The sequence below is a fragment of the Mirounga leonina genome, unplaced genomic scaffold, assembly GCF_011800145.1.
Source record: "Mirounga leonina isolate KUSES-001 unplaced genomic scaffold, KU_Mleo_1.0 Mir_174, whole genome shotgun sequence".
NCBI lineage: Eukaryota > Metazoa > Chordata > Mammalia > Carnivora > Phocidae > Mirounga > Mirounga leonina.
The window spans coordinates 11,629,191-11,645,053 of record NW_023270451.1 but is presented as its reverse complement, the minus strand read 5'-3'; the positions used below and the strand labels follow the sequence as shown (position 1 = coordinate 11,645,053).

General features: G+C 39.7%; 1 protein-coding gene across 1 annotated transcript in view; it reads left to right on the top strand.

Annotated features, from left to right (window-relative positions):
- PCLO (piccolo presynaptic cytomatrix protein) overlaps window positions 1-15,863 on the top strand; it is a 392,880-nt gene that overhangs the window by 188,207 nt on the left and 188,810 nt on the right. The window contains exons 5-6 of the mRNA XM_035020471.1: window positions 4,736-9,824; window positions 10,189-12,197. Of these exons, the coding sequence (XP_034876362.1) occupies window positions 4,736-9,824; window positions 10,189-12,197 (7,098 nt within the window). The remainder of the gene's footprint in view (window positions 1-4,735; window positions 9,825-10,188; window positions 12,198-15,863) is intronic.

Genomic DNA, 15,863 nt, shown 5'->3' with positions numbered 1-15,863 from the left:
TGAAGATCATTCATTTGTTGTTTTACTGTGGCCCATTGAAATAAATGGCTTGGGAAAATTAAGCAATATTGCATCCTTTCTTTGTACAATCTTAAATTTAACCAACAATTTGGTTCTTAACCCCAATAATATTCAAAAAACTTCCATTTACCTTCAATATGGAAGGATAAACATCTCAGCATTTGTGAAAGGGGCTGAACTGAGTTTGGCTGTACAGGTGTGTCTTGATACATTTTCCATCACTAGAGAAGGCTTCAAGATATGACACTATCAGAAGAGTTTCCAATGGGTCAAGTTCATCACTGCCTCTCTCTGACTGGTCTCCAAGTCAGTAAATGGCAGTGAAATATTAGAAGGAAAAGGAATTCTCCAGTCTCTGCTTTTGGTTAGTAAGTACCAATATATATATATGAATATATATATTCATATATATATATGAATCTTAGCCCCTGGAAATTGAGTAATGTTTCATATACACAGACTAGAAAGGCTCACGTACCGTAATTTCCCGTGTATACACGGGAAAAGTGCAATAACAGTAACACTAAAAGTAAGTGCAGTAGGATCTAATGCTAAATGTACTTGGAAAAATGCACAGAAAATGTGTTCTTCAGGGTAACTGAAAAATGACATTGCTATTAAAAAAAAAGGTATGCTTAAATTATGTTTGTTTCCACTCACTGCCTCCATCTAAGATGACAAACAAAATTCTCATGTAAAAAGTAGATGCCTGGAATTTTCTTCTTAAGTAATCATTTCAGAGGTCCTTCTAGATTGTATTACATGTAAAAAATGAAATAGATAATTAATTTCAATTTCCGATTACCTATTCAAATGAAGAAAATGTATACATAAGAAAATTCAGTGATATTTATACACATACATGTATGTGTGTGTTATATGTAATATACATGTAATTTAGAAATAACTGAATCTATTCATTTCATTAAATCTTAATATATTACCACACGTAGTTTAATGTTCTTCTCAAAAATAAGTATACAGCCATACTTTTTTTTTTTTACAACCATACATTTTTGAAGAAACTAGGAGAAAACGCCCAATCTTTTAGCCCTAGGGACTTAGAAATTTGGAAGAAAATAAGCCAAATTATGCCTCCCTCTCGTAAACCCTTTGGTCATATTCCTCTAGAATTACAGTACTCCAGACAGCTATTTGACGATTAAATAATTGGAGAAAACCAAACCCAACTTATACACTGTGTTTCATGATCTTCTCAGTTCCATTTACTCTTATTTGATCAAATTATTCCCTTGTTGAAAAAACATATCCATGAAACAAGGGTTTGCAGTGTTAAATCTATATAGCCCAGTTAACTTGTGTGGGTACAAATCCCACTCACATACCTCCCAAAGGAAAGTAGACAGCCACAGGAGGGTTAAATGCTTGGACAGATGAGTGTCTCACTATGTCCATCTCCGTATATGAAGAACAACTTTTTTCTTCTTTTGATTTTAGCAGCAGCAGGTAAAAAGATGAACATGTAGGAGCCTTAAAGAGGCAAAGAGCTTGATTGGTGTATGATCAGGTAGTTAACAGCTAACAGTGTAATGAAGGAGCAGAAGGTCACTCGCCTCTCTCAGAAGACTGTATTCCAGTGCTAGGTAGTGTGAGAAGAGTTGACAATATGAATTTTTTTTCAATTTACCATGGCACAATAAATCCATGACCACCTGTTTCTTGTGAACAGTTCAGATAAATGCCCCTAGGTCACCTAACTTGATTTTCTTATTAACCACTCCAAACATTTTATCTTAGACCCACAAGCCTATAGAGCAAAATGTTTGCAGCTTTTGCCACATCATAATATGGAGAGGAAGAGTCATTTAGAGGGAAAAATCATCACAGCATTATCATACATAAAATATGATTGAATCCTCTGAGGATTGTGGAGGAAAGAGCCCAGGAAAGGGACAGGAGGGAGAAGTGGGTAGAACATGGTACCGAGGAAAGAAAGAAAACATGAACACATGGAGAAAGGCCACAGAAGGGGATTGTAGGATAGTTATTTTGATATTTATGTGTGTTAGTCTTCTGTCTAATGTATCTTCATTTCCTTTGTTACATTATGTGTCTGGCCTTAATCTTATTGTTGTAAAATGTAGAACTTGTAGAATTCATTGTATAAAACTATAATTTCTCTTTTATTATACTCAATTGTTATATATAACAATGGTTACATTTCCTTCGTATATGGATAATTTATTACATTGTTCTGTTTTATAACATGCAGACAGAAAATAAAGAATACAAGTAACACTATCACAATTTGATTATGAAATTTTTTTTTTTTACTTTTTTTTTTTTTCACAAGGAGCTTAGGTCCCCCACCCCTCTGGTTATGGTATTTACTGTGATTTAGTGAAGGGTGAGAAGGTAGATAAGGAAAGACATAGAAAGCGTATTGGACTCAAAAAAATTGTGCTCATCATTGTGTGGGATGTGAGGAGATAGAAACATCCCTCCACTGGGACCATCTAGAAAGATTTTATTGGAAGTCTGCTTCACATGTGCTTACCTCTTTAACGTGCAGCTCTTAAGACAAAGGACCCAAAATTAGTTGGGTGCTCATCAGCCCTACTACTAAGGTCTTACAACTGCTGATAAGTAACTTTTTCCTGGGGAGACATCTGAAATTACCCAGGGAAGTTAATTCATGTTAAACTAAAGAATATATACTGTTTTTTTGCACTAAAGTCATGAATAATATATCACTGTCCTTTTTTTTCCTTTTTATTTATTTATTTATTTATTTATTCTTATGTTAATCCCCATACATTACATCATTAGTTTTAGATGAAGTGTTCCATGATTCATTGTTTGTGCATAACACCCAGTGCTCCATGCAGAATGTGCCCTCCTCAATACCCACCACCAGGCTAACCCATCCTCCCACCCCTCTCCCCTCTAGAACCCTGTTTGTTTTTCAGAGTCCATCGTCTCTCATGGTTCGTCTACCCCTCCGATTTCCCCCGCTTCATTCTTCCCCTCCCACATATCACTGTCCTTTTGAATTTGAGTTGTGTCGTGTAAATTTGGCCAAAGCATTTTACCATATAATGTGTTCAAGATACATCTCTAACCATACCTAGTAACAAGAGGTAGTGAGATGAACATGAATGTAAAATGAATATCAAACCAACAGCTTCTATATTTGAGAACTCTATAGTTAAAGGAAGAAGGAAAGGGAGAAGGAGGAGGAGAGGAAGGTAGAGGAGGGAAGGAAGGAAAGAAGGAGAGAAAGAAGGAAGAAAGGTTTTTTGCATGTTTGTTTTTTATTGTTCAGCCTGACCTCTATCCGATCATTTGGGCTACAGGGTAGCCATGGTAAATTGAAAAAAAATTCATATTGTCAACTCTTCTCACACTACAGGGCCACCTGTAGGAGTCTGTATCTCGTAGTTCAAGATATAGACTTAGTGGAATTGAGGTGGCCTCATAGGCCAGGGTCAGACAGAGCATGTCCTCCTGCAGCTCGTTTTCTGACCTCTTCATTCCATAGGCCTGTGGGGTTATTTTAACACTGCTTGAAGCATGGAAACCAGTTAGATTCATTGAGTTTCATTTTGCTTATAGGTATTTTTAATTTGGACTTAGGCAAAAAGTCTGTATGTTTCTTATTTTCATTTAAGGCTGCTCTGATTCTTGAACCAAATTGCTGGCAAGGCCTCATCAGAGCCTAAGGAAAGCAGCAGGTCAAGGCTGTGATCTGTCTACTTAGTGTCCCAGCTCCCTGGAAAGCCCATGGTTCCATTTACAAAAGTTAGTTATTGGACTGGTTGAAAGGAACAGACTTTGACATAGTGTAAATATAAAAGTCCAAGTATTTTCAAAATCAGAAGACATTTATAAGTGATATTTATTAAATATCTTTGAGGTATGATGCTGAATATAAATGAGATTAACAACACTACAAAAATAATAGCTGAATATTTCCCTTTAGCTAAAGCCACAACTCAGACTAATTATTGCATAACTTTTTCAAAGTTATTAACTATTTTTAATAATTATTAATAATAATTATTGCAAACTTTTTCAAAGTCTCTAAACATTCACTTCAAGTGATATAGAACAATAATATTAACAACAATACCAAGTAAATATAGTGTCTTAGCATCCTTTAAAGGTCTTTAAAAGACACTTAGTAGTGTCTTATTTGAATCTCTCTCTCTCAAATATTTTTTGTGGTAGTTGAGACAGATATCATTATGGTCATATTACCTGCCTATTTTTGTTAAGTAAATATTCCAACATCTCTCACAACTTGGAGCCAGATACAAAGTCCATCCTCTGATTTTTTCTTTCTTTGCCTGTCCTCATGATTCAAAAGTACTGATTATATTAATGGAAACACTAATTTTTTTCTTTGACAATTTGTAACGTTTTCCCAAAATAAATGTACTGAGAAAGATAATGATGTGTTTGAAAGAAAATGGAACTGAAATGTAAAAAGATAGAGTATTAATGGAAAAAATCAAATGTCATTGAAAATTGACATTTAATTAAACTTAGGTTAAATGAAAACTGACCCTAGTCAATATGTGTCAACTACTTTCACTTTTTTATATCCAAAGATTAAAAAAAAATTACTAGCATATAGTTAAAAAATCCTATAATTATTCCTCAGTTCATAGTAATTATTTGGGAGTAATAGAGAGGCCATGTTACTAGTTTAATCACGTTAAGTTTTCCTGTATCTTTTCCTCCCTGCTAGGAAAAGGAAGATGACAAATCAGACACCTCAAGTTCTCAACAACCAAAAAGCCCACAAGGTCTGAGTGACACAGGATATTCTTCTGATGGGATATCAAGTTCACTTGGTGAAATTCCAAGTCTTATTCCAAGTGATGAAAAAGATTTGCTCAAGGGACTCAAAAAAGACTCTTTTTCACAAGAAAGCAGCCCTTCCAGCCCCTCAGATTTGGCTAAGTTAGAAAGTACCGTTCTATCCATTTTGGAAGCTCAGGCAAATACACTTGTTGAAGAAAAGGCAGAAAAGAAAACTCAACTTCATGAGGTTTCTTCTGAACCACCTAAGGACGAACCGAAAACTCAGAGTTTATCTGAAACCCTAGAAACTACAATTGCAGAAGAGGAGCTCACAAAGAGTCAAGAAGAAAAGGACACTTTAAAAAAAGATAGCCAACAAGATGTTCCTTCCAGAAAGGACCATGAAGAAAAGCCTGAGTTTGTTGATGACACAGCTACCAGAAGACAGCCTTATGATTCAGTTGAAGACAGTAGTGAAAGTGAGAACTCACCTGTTCCACAAAGAAAACGGAGAACTAGTGTTGGTTCATCAAGCAGTGATGAGTATAAACAAGAAGATAGTCAAGGATCAGGTGAAGAGGAGGACTTTATTCGAAAACAAATCATAGAAATGAGTGCTGATGAAGATGCTTCAGGTTCTGAAGATGATGAGTTCATTAGGAGCCAGCTCAAAGAGATTAGTAGTAGTATTGAGAGCCAGAAGAAGGAAGAAACAAAAGGGAAAGGGAAAGCGACAGCAGGGAAACACAGGCGACTAACTCGGAAAAGCAGTGCAAGCTTTGATGATGATGCAGGGAGACGCCATTCGTGGCATGATGAAGATGATGAGACATTTGATGAAAGCCCTGAGCTTAAGTACAGAGAGACTAAAAGTCAGGAGAGTGAAGAACTTATAATTGCTGGAGGAGGGGGGCTACGTCGATTCAAAACAATTGAACTCAACAGCACAATAGCAGACAAATATTCTGCAGAGTCCTCACAGAAAAAAACAGCTCTGTATTTTGATGAGGAGCCAGAATTAGAAATGGAAAGCCTGACAGACTCTCCAGAAGATAGGTCAAGGGGGGAAGGATCTTCTAGTCTTCATGCTTCCAGCTTCACTCCCGGCACATCCCCTACATCAGTGTCATCACTTGATGAGGACAGTGACAGTAGCCCGAGTCACAAAAAAGGAGAGAGCAAGCAGCAACGTAAAGCTCGGCACAGGTCACATGGTCCTCTTTTACCTACTATTGAAGATTCTTCAGAGGAAGAAGAATTGAGAGAAGAAGAAGAATTATTAAAGGAGCAAGAAAAGCAACGGGAATTGGAGCAGCAACAAAGAAAGACTTCTAGTAAGAAATCAAAGAAAGACAAAGATGAACTTCGAGCTCAGAGAAGGAGGGAAAGACCAAAGACACCACCGAGTAATCTCTCTCCCATTGAAGATGCATCTCCAACAGAAGAATTACGTCAGGCTGCAGAAATGGAGGAGCTCCATCGATCTTCTTGTTCTGAATACTCACCTAGCATAGAGTCAGACCCAGAAGGTTTTGAAATAAGCCCAGAAAAAATAATAGAAGTGCAAAAAGTTTATAAATTGCCCACAGCTGTGTCTTTGTACTCACCAACAGATGAGCAGTCTATTGTGCAGAAAGAAGGTGGCCAAAAGGCATTAAAAAGTGCCGAGGAGATGTATGAAGAAATGATGCATAAAACCCTCAAATATAAAGCTTTTCCAGCTGCAACTGAACGAGATGAAATGTTTGAAAAAGAGCCTTTGTATGGTGGGATGTTAATAGAGGATTATATTTATGAATCTCTAGTAGAGGACACGTACAATGGTTCGGTAGATGGCAGTCTGCTAACAAGGCAAGAAGATGAAAATGGTTTTATGCAGCAGAGAGGGAAAGAGCAAAAAGTAAGAATTCCAGAACAGATTTATGAAGATCCTATGCAAAAAATAACAGACCTCCAGAAAGAGTTTTATGAGTTAGAAAGCTTACATTCTGTTGTGCCTCAAGAAGACATCGTTTCAAGCTCTTATATCATCCCAGAAAGCCATGAGATAGTGGATCTGGGTAGTATGGTAACTTCTACCAGTGAAGAAAAAAAATTATTAGATGCTGATGCTGCCTATGAAGAACTCATGAAGAAGCAGCAGATGCAGTTAACACCTGGAGCCAGTCCAACCCAGCCCCACATCGGGCTTGATATCACAGAGTCTACTGTGGAATTTGACAGGGTGCCTGATGCATCTCTGACATCAAGTGTTCTCTCAGGAGCATCTCTTACAGATTCAACCAGCAGTACAACGCTCTCTATCCCCGATGTCAAAATAACCCAACATTTTTCAACAGAAGAAATTGAGGATGAATATGTAACTGATTATACGAGGGAAATTCAAGAAATAATTGCCCACGAGTCACTGATTTTGACCTACTCTGAGCCTTCAGAAAGTGCTACATCTGTCCCACCCTCTGACACACCCTCTCTCACGTCATCTGTTTCTTCAGTTTGTACCACAGATAGCTCCTCACCTGTTACTACCTTGGAGGGCATAACCACAGTTTATACAGAGCCAGTGGACATAATAACTAAGTTTGAAGATTCTGAGGAGATTTCTTCATCAACGTATTTTCCAGGCAGTGTTATAGACTATCCAGAAGAAATAAGTATCTCTTTCGATCGGACTGCCGTACCAGATGGAAGAACCAGTGCTGAACATATTGTGATTTCCTTATCTGATATGGAACCTCCTAGCATAGAATCTGTAGGAGCTAAACCCGAGGGACTCATTGCCGGCACTATTTCCACTGACTCATCTCCATCTGAAAAAGACCCAATGAAGAAAGCCAAGAGGGACACAGGGAATGGAATTATTCTTGAGGTTTTGGAAGCTTACAGAGATAAAAGGGAAAAGTCTGAGGTTGAACTAACAAAAATGGGCTTATCTGAAACTGTGTTTGATCACCTTCCTTCTTCTGCTATTGCCATGGAGGAGCAGGTTCCAGCAACATGCTTCCTGTCTGGACGGGTCTTTGATCAAGCAAAACCTGCATCTCAGTTACCATCTGGCCGTCCTTCTGTTACCCCTCTACCAACTAAAACTCGTCCATTCTTCAGAAGTTCTTCTTTGGATGCATCAGCCCAACCTCCTCCCCCACCTCCCCCTCCGCCTCCCCCTCCTCCCCCTCCCCCTCCTCCTCCTCCTCCTCCACCTCTTCCTCCACCAACCTCACCTAAACCACCTGTTCATCCTAAAAAAAAGTTAACAGTTACAGCTCCAGTGACTCTAACTCCTACAGCTACACCTCTAGTTGATGCTGTTACTACAATAGAGACCACAGCTATTCCAAGAAGTAGTGGGTTACCTATAACAAAAATATGTACCATTGCACCTCCTCCTGTTCCTCCTAAACCATCTTCCATCCCATCTGGACTTGTATTTACACACAGACCTGAGCCAAGTAAACCTCCAATTGCCCCTAAACCAGCAGTTCCTCAGCTTCCAGTAACTCCACAAAAATCAGCAGATACACACCCCAAACCGACAGGTCTATCTTTAACTTCAAATTTGACACTAAATTTAGTGACTTCAGCAGATTATAAATTACCTTCCCCTACTTCCCCACTTTCCCCTCACTCTAACAAGTCCTCCCCAAGATTTTCCAAATCCCTCATGGAAACCTACGTGGTTATCACATTGCCTTCTGAACCTGGGACTCCAACAGATTCTTCAGCTAGTCAAGCAATTACCAGTTGGCCCCTGGGATCACCCCCCAAAGACCTGATTTCCATCGAACCAGTGTTTTCTATAGTTTCTCCTTTAACAACTGCAGGAATGCCAAGTTCTTCAGAACAGAGCTTTTACATCTCCGGAGCTCTGGAGACATTTTCTGCTCTCCCTGTCACAACACTGTCTTCATTTCAGGCAGCCCCAACTTCAGTGACACAGTTTTTTACAACTGAAGTTTCTAAGGCTGAGGTCTCAGCAGCCAGAAGTGCAATTCCTAGTGTTGGTCTCAGCAGTGTCTCAATCTCAATTCCTCCAGAGCCTCTTGCTCTAGATAACCTACATTTAGAGAAGTGTCAGCATAAGGAAAACGGAAAGGTGCAGCTTGTTGGGGATGCCATTGATTTGCGTACAGTACCAAAAGTAGAAGTTAAAGCAACTGAAAAGGGTATGGATCTTTCTGCTTCCACCATGGATATGAAAAGGCAGGCCACCACAAGTGACATTTATGGCAGACAGATTAGTGCTGTCCAGCCCTCCATTATAAATCTCAGTGCTACTCCATCAGTAATAAGACCTATGTCCCTGGTCACTGAGACAGTGACTGTTGTCACGTGTGCAGCTAGTTCAAGTTACACCACAGGTACAGAAAGCCTAGCGGGCGCAGCACATGCAACAACAGCACCACTCCAGCTTACTACATCAAAGCATGCTGAGCCTCCATACAGGATACCAAGTGGCCAGGCCTTCCCTGCAGTTAGGGAGGACGCACCAATAAACTTATCCTTAGGTCCTTCGGCACACCCAGTGACATTGGCTATTACAAAACCTGTTACTGTGCCTCCTGTTGGTGTCACAAATGGATGGACTGATAGCATCACATCCCAGGGGATCACTGACGGGGAAGTAGTAGACCTCAGTACAACAAAGTCTCACAGAACTGTTGTAACGATGGATGAATCCACGTCAGGTGTGGTGACCAAAATAATAGAAGATGATGAAAAGCCTGTTGATCTGACTGCAGGAAGAAGAGCTGTATGCTGTGATATGGTTTATAAGTTACCCTTTGGAAGGAGCTGCACAGCCCAGCAGCCTGCAACTACTCTTCCTGAGGATCGTTTTGGTTATAGGGATGACCACTATCAATACGATCGCTCAGGGCCATATGGTTATAGAGGGATTGGGGGAATGAAACCTTCCATGTCTGACACTAATTTAGCAGAAGCTGGACATTTTTTCTATAAAAGTAAAAATACTTTTGATTACTCTGGAGGAACTGATGCAGCAGTAGATCTAACTTCAGGGAGAATTGCTACAGGTCAGTATGATGTGGCAGCAGACCTTTCCTTGAAATGTCAGTATGGTGTCCCTCATCTCATTTCAGGATGAAAAATGTGGTCCCTTTTCCGGTTTTGTTACTTTTTCTCTTTCTTTGGATGTTTTGGCAACATATTTCGGAGTACATGTGTGCTTTCGTTCCTTCATTTTTTAATTTGTTCTGCCCAAAGTCACCCGCATGTGCCTGCATGTTCAACATCGCTTTGATTCCGCATCTAATTAGGTTAACCTGTGGATTTGCATGCAGTCCCATTCATTATGTTCGTCAAGATTGAGAGGGCTTTCAAACTCAAAAAGCATCATTCATTCTGGGAACTGGACTATAACTCTACCCTATATTTCAGGTGAGGTAATGGATTATTCAAGCAAGACTACAGGTCCATATCCAGAAACACGACAAGTCATTTCAGAAGTTGGGATTAGTACCCCACAGTATTCCACAGCAAGAATGACTCCACCTCCAGGATCCCAGTATGGTGTGGGGAGCGTTTTGAGGTCAACTAATGGTGTTGTCTATTCTTCAGTAGCAACTCCAATTCCCTCCACATTTGCTATTACCACACAGCCTGGCTCCATTTTCAGCACCACGGTGAGGGATTTGTCTGTTGTGCACACAGCTGACGCAGTGACTTCATTATCCGCCCTGCACCAGAGCCAGCCAATGCCTCGATCATATTTCCTAACAACAGGTACATCTGAAACAGACATGGCGGCAACTGGTATTGATATCAATGCCAGTTTGCAAACTCTTACAATGGAACCTCTTACTGCTGAGACAATAGACTCAGTTCCCACTTTAACCACAGCATCTGAAGTGTTTCCTGAAGTGGTGGGAGATGAAAGTGCTATTTTAATTGTCCCCGAAGAAGATAAACAACAGCAGCAGCTCGACTTGGAGCGTGAGCTCTTGGAACTGGAGAAAATTAAGCAGCAGCGTTTTGCTGAGGAACTGGAGTGGGAACGTCAGGAAATTCAAAGATTCCGGGAACAAGAAAAGATCATGGTTCAAAAAAAGCTGGAGGAGCTACAGTCTATGAAGCAGCACCTTCTCTATCAGCAAGAAGAAGAGCGGCAAGCCCAGTTCATGATGAGGCAAGAGACATTAGCTCAGCAACAGTTACAGCTGGAGCAGATCCAGCAGCTGCAGCAACAGCTTCACCAGCAGCTAGAAGAGCAAAAGATTCGCCAGATCTACCAGTATAACTATGACCCTTCTGGAACTGCTTCTCCACAGACCACAACGGAGCAGGCAATTTTGGAGGGTCAGTACGCTGCCCCAGAAGGCAGTCAGTTTTGGGCAACAGAGGATGCAACCACCACCGCCTCCGCTGTTGTGGCGATTGAAATACCACAGAGCCAAGGGTGGTACACGGTTCAGTCTGATGGTGTTACTCAGTACATCGCCCCACCTGGCATCCTGAGTACTGTTTCAGAAATACCTCTGACAGATGTGGTGGTAAAAGATGAGAAACCACCCAAAAAGAGAAGCTCTGCAGCTAAAGGCCGTGGACAATATGACGAGATGGGGGAATCCGATGATCCCCGGTGCTTTAAAAAGATCGTGGACAGCGGCGTACAGACGGACGATGAGGATGCAGCTGATCGGAGTTATGTGAGTCGGAGGAGGAGAACCAAGAAGAGCGTTGATACGAGCGTCCAAACCGATGATGAAGATCAGGACGAATGGGATATGCCTACTAGAGCAAGGAGAAAAGCTCGAGTCGGCAAGTATGGTGACAGCACTACGGAGGCTGACAAGACCAAACCCCTTTCCAAAGTCTCCAGTATAGCAGTTCAAACAGTAGCAGAGATATCTGTGCAGACTGAACCAGTGGGAACCATAAGAACACCGTCAGTACGGGCGCGCGTGGATGCCAAGGTAGAAATAATTAAACACATTTCAGCACCTGAAAAGACTTACAAAGGGGGCAGTTTAGGATGTCAAACAGAAGCAGAATCAGACACACAGAGTCCTCCATACCTGAGTGCCACATCTCCACCCAAAGACAAGAAACGCCCAACACCTTTAGAGATTGGTTACTCATCTCACCTTCGGGCAGATTCCACATTACAGCTGGCTCCTTCCCCACCCAAATCTCCAAAAGTCCTTTATTCACCCATCTCACCACTTTCACCAGGCAAAGCCTTAGAATCAGCCTTTGTACCTTATGAAAAACCCCTCCCTGATGATATAAGTCCGCAGAAAGTACTGCATCCAGATATGGCTAAAGTGCCCCCTGCAAGTCCTAAGACAGCCAAGATGATGCAGCGGTCCATGTCTGACCCCAAGCCTCTGAGTCCAACAGCAGATGAAAGTTCCAGGGCTCCTTTTCAGTATACCGAGGGCTACACGGTAAGAGTGATTCTTTTCAGTTAGAAGACAATAGATGAGTTGATGTTAACCGTGTGTTTGCAGACCTGAGCAGGCAGTGAGGCTCCTGGTACCTCCGAAACCTAGTACTACAGTTTAGTGAGGACTATTGCATTAGAAATTTGGGAAAAAATAGAGAAGTATACATCCAGTTAGAAATACCAAAAAGAGAGAAAGCATCTTAGGTGAGGCAAAATGAGAAAGAAGTGTATTACTTTATGACTTCATGAGATTGAAAGTTTGCTTCTAATCTTAAAATCTCCCAAGTATCAATTGTCAATTGTTGCTTTCAGTGAGTATAATTAATATTCATATTCAAGTATAATGGAATAAATACTGAACATAAACAGAGAAGGCAAAGGATGGCCCTAAATTTAGATCCATGGATATTGGAAATCCTTAGTGGGAAGGTCCTTGGAGATCATCCAAGCAGTTTCATCTTCCTCGGGCCAGAATATCTTCTGCACTTAGGACATTTACTGCTCAAAAGAGCATTTATAAGGCAGGCAGATGAAAGTGTAATTTAATTTCATAGTTCATCCATGCTTGTTTAGTTTCTGGCAACTTTCTTAATCTAACTTCAGGTAAGCCTTAGTCCCAGGGCTTACAGAAGCAAAAAGAATTTTTATGTTTCCTTGAATAATAGTGATTAATTATTTAAAAATACACAGTATGCTTCAAAGGAGAAAGAACATGTATAGGTATGTTAGACACATTTGTGAAGCTCTCTCTAGCTGAGCTAATAGGAAATGATAATAAGCATCTGTAGAAACACGTGTATCCTACTTTAAAAACCTAATATATAACAGAAAGCTGTTGATAAATATGATGGTTCAGTTTAATACAAGATGTTCAAATTAGAAGTTCTCTTAATTTACTGGTTTGTGAACTCTAGGTCTTCAAGCCCTGAAGCTCCTAAATAGGTTTTTCTGAGACATTGCTATATTTCCACTGGCCCATGTATATTAAACATTGGCTGTGGGCTGAAAAATATGCTGTTAAATATGACCACAAGTCTATTTATAGGTATATAGACAACTTGATAGGCATATTAAAAAATGACAAATTCATGTCTGTTTTCTAGTTTCATAGTGACATTTTGTTATTACATATTTTCTCAAACAGTATGTCCTCAAAGTAAACTTGTCTTCATGTGGGGGCAGAGGTCATAACTGGTAAGTCAGGAAACCACTGGTGCATTGAGATTTCATTCAATTTACAGAGAGTTATTTTTTCTATGGCTTTGTTTCTAGAATTAAATCTATTGTGAGAAGTGATTTTCAACTTAGATATATGTATAGGTATTTATTTTTGTAGCAGTGGCATATAAATTCACCTAAAGAGTTACTTGGAAAACTTGGAAAATGTGGTTTGTGACAGGACTTTAAAGTATTATTTACGGTTTGCGTCCTTAGAAAGAATAGGCTTCTCCAGTTGGTGTATTGATCATTTACTTAATATATGGCCCTGTACCCTTAATTCATATGAGCTCAGTTAAAGAAGAGATTGAAGTTGTCAGTAATTTTTTTTCACACTATTCACTTCAGATTTGGAAGTGTGCAATGAAAGATACAGTGACTTATGTAGGTTCTGTTACAGCTAATGATACTGATTAGCTATCTAATCACAAAAGAAGTTGGGTGGAACTTACTAAATAATTTCTGAGCCTGAAAAATCCTAGGTGGATTGAGCCTTGAAGCATAATTCAGTAGTTCCTTTCTTCAGTTGGTCCAACTCAGTGCTTTAATGTTGAAGAATTGTGTATCAACTCAAAGACAGTGTTTTATTTCATGCACAAGGCAGACCATTCTTGTATACAGGCAATGTTTTTGGAACTTTGGATACTTTGATTCTAATATGTGAATTTTAAGTTTGCTTTCAGTGAGTATAATTAATATTCATATTCAAGTATAATGGTTTCTTTGCCCATTTCTAGACATGCTTTGAGTCTGTTTTAAAAACTAAATTAATTCCTTCATTATAAGCATGGATTAGTTGTATTGAAAAGAATAATCTTGTAAGTGATATTCATAGTGATATGTGTTTAAGAAGTTTAGCTCAGTAATTTACACACTGTTGATTTTCTCAGACTAGTAAAGTTGAAAAGAATCACACCATTCAGTAGCCATTGAAACAACATAGCATAAAATAGCATACTGCAATATAGCATAAAAGAGAAGTTCTGTCCTATATGAGATTCTGTGGTGAGATCTCCTTTCTCAGGAAGTGTCAGGAAATGTTTCAAAGAGGAGGTTCTGAAACATGAGGGTGAAATCTCTGTTGGATCATGAAGAGAAAAAAGGAGGTCCTTCTAAATAGAGGAAACAGAATATGCAAAGGTTCAGACTGATGAACAGACAAAACAAAGGGGAGGAAGAAGTTTACTGTAAATGAAACTCGATAAGTAGTAAAGAACATGTCACAGGGCATCTAATTTGCTGAGTTAGAATTTGGATTTCCTTCCCGTGGCCATCAAGAAATTAGACCAAAGGCACCATCTCTTTTTTCTTTACACTGTTCACCAGCCCTTGGACTTCCCCCACTTGTGTTTTCTTTACCGTCATTTCTCTAAACTGCACCTAAGGTGATTTCCCAAAATGTATGCCAGATTTTATCACACACTCCACAGCTTAAGCTCTCCAGTAGTCCTCATCAAATTTGGAATATCTTAGAAATTTCTTAACAGGCACCCATATGATCTCTTCACTACCTGCCTCACAACTTCACTGGTGACTCCCCACATTTGCCCCCTCCTCTCACTCTGCTCCAACCACTGACCTTGCCATTTGCTGGATGTGCCTGCCTCATCCCCATCCCAGCCCTGTGTTGGGATCTCTCTCTCCTCAGATCTTTGCCTGGTTCATTCCTGTGTACAGGTTTCTGCTTAAGTTTTACTACTACAAAGAGGTTCTCCTTACTTCATTCTCTAAATAAATCTTCCTGGGGCACCTGAATGGTTCAGTCAGTTAAATGCCAGACACTTGATTTTGGCTCAGGTCAAGATCTCTGAGTCCTGAGTTTGAGCCCTGCATCAGGCTTCATGCTGAGTGTGAAACCTGCTTGGGATTCTCTTTCTCCCTTTCCCTCTGCCCCCTGCCCTGGGCATGCTCTCTCTCTAAAAAAAAAAACTACTACTAATAATAGCAATAATGATATAACAAAGCACTGTATTGTACTTTTTGTTTGTTCAAGGCAAATGTGGACTGTTTTTTCCTTGGTTAGTTTGTTTTTGGTCCTCTTTCCATACTCACTTTTTTGTCTTAGTAACTATCTCAGAAACTTTTTGGAGCACTTTAATTATTACCAAATTCTTCCTATGGGTCAAATCTTCCTTCTTGGAGTTTCAGAACATTTGTCTTAATTTTGCAATTTGGAACATCAGAGATCTAAACTTCATTCTATTCCTACCCCATAGGAATTCAACTAAGTGTCATAAGATCCTTTAACTTGCTTATGGTTTTTCCATCCTGGAACCTGGGTCATATCTTTGACACAGGAATTCTAAGGCAGAAACATGGTTAGTGTCTAGTTAGTGTTTCACTGGCACTTTGAGTTCATGCTAAGCCCTAGATGTCTTATATATTCAATTAGTTAAAATTAGCACTAATTAACATAAAATTACAAAAAATGTACACAATGCATAACTGA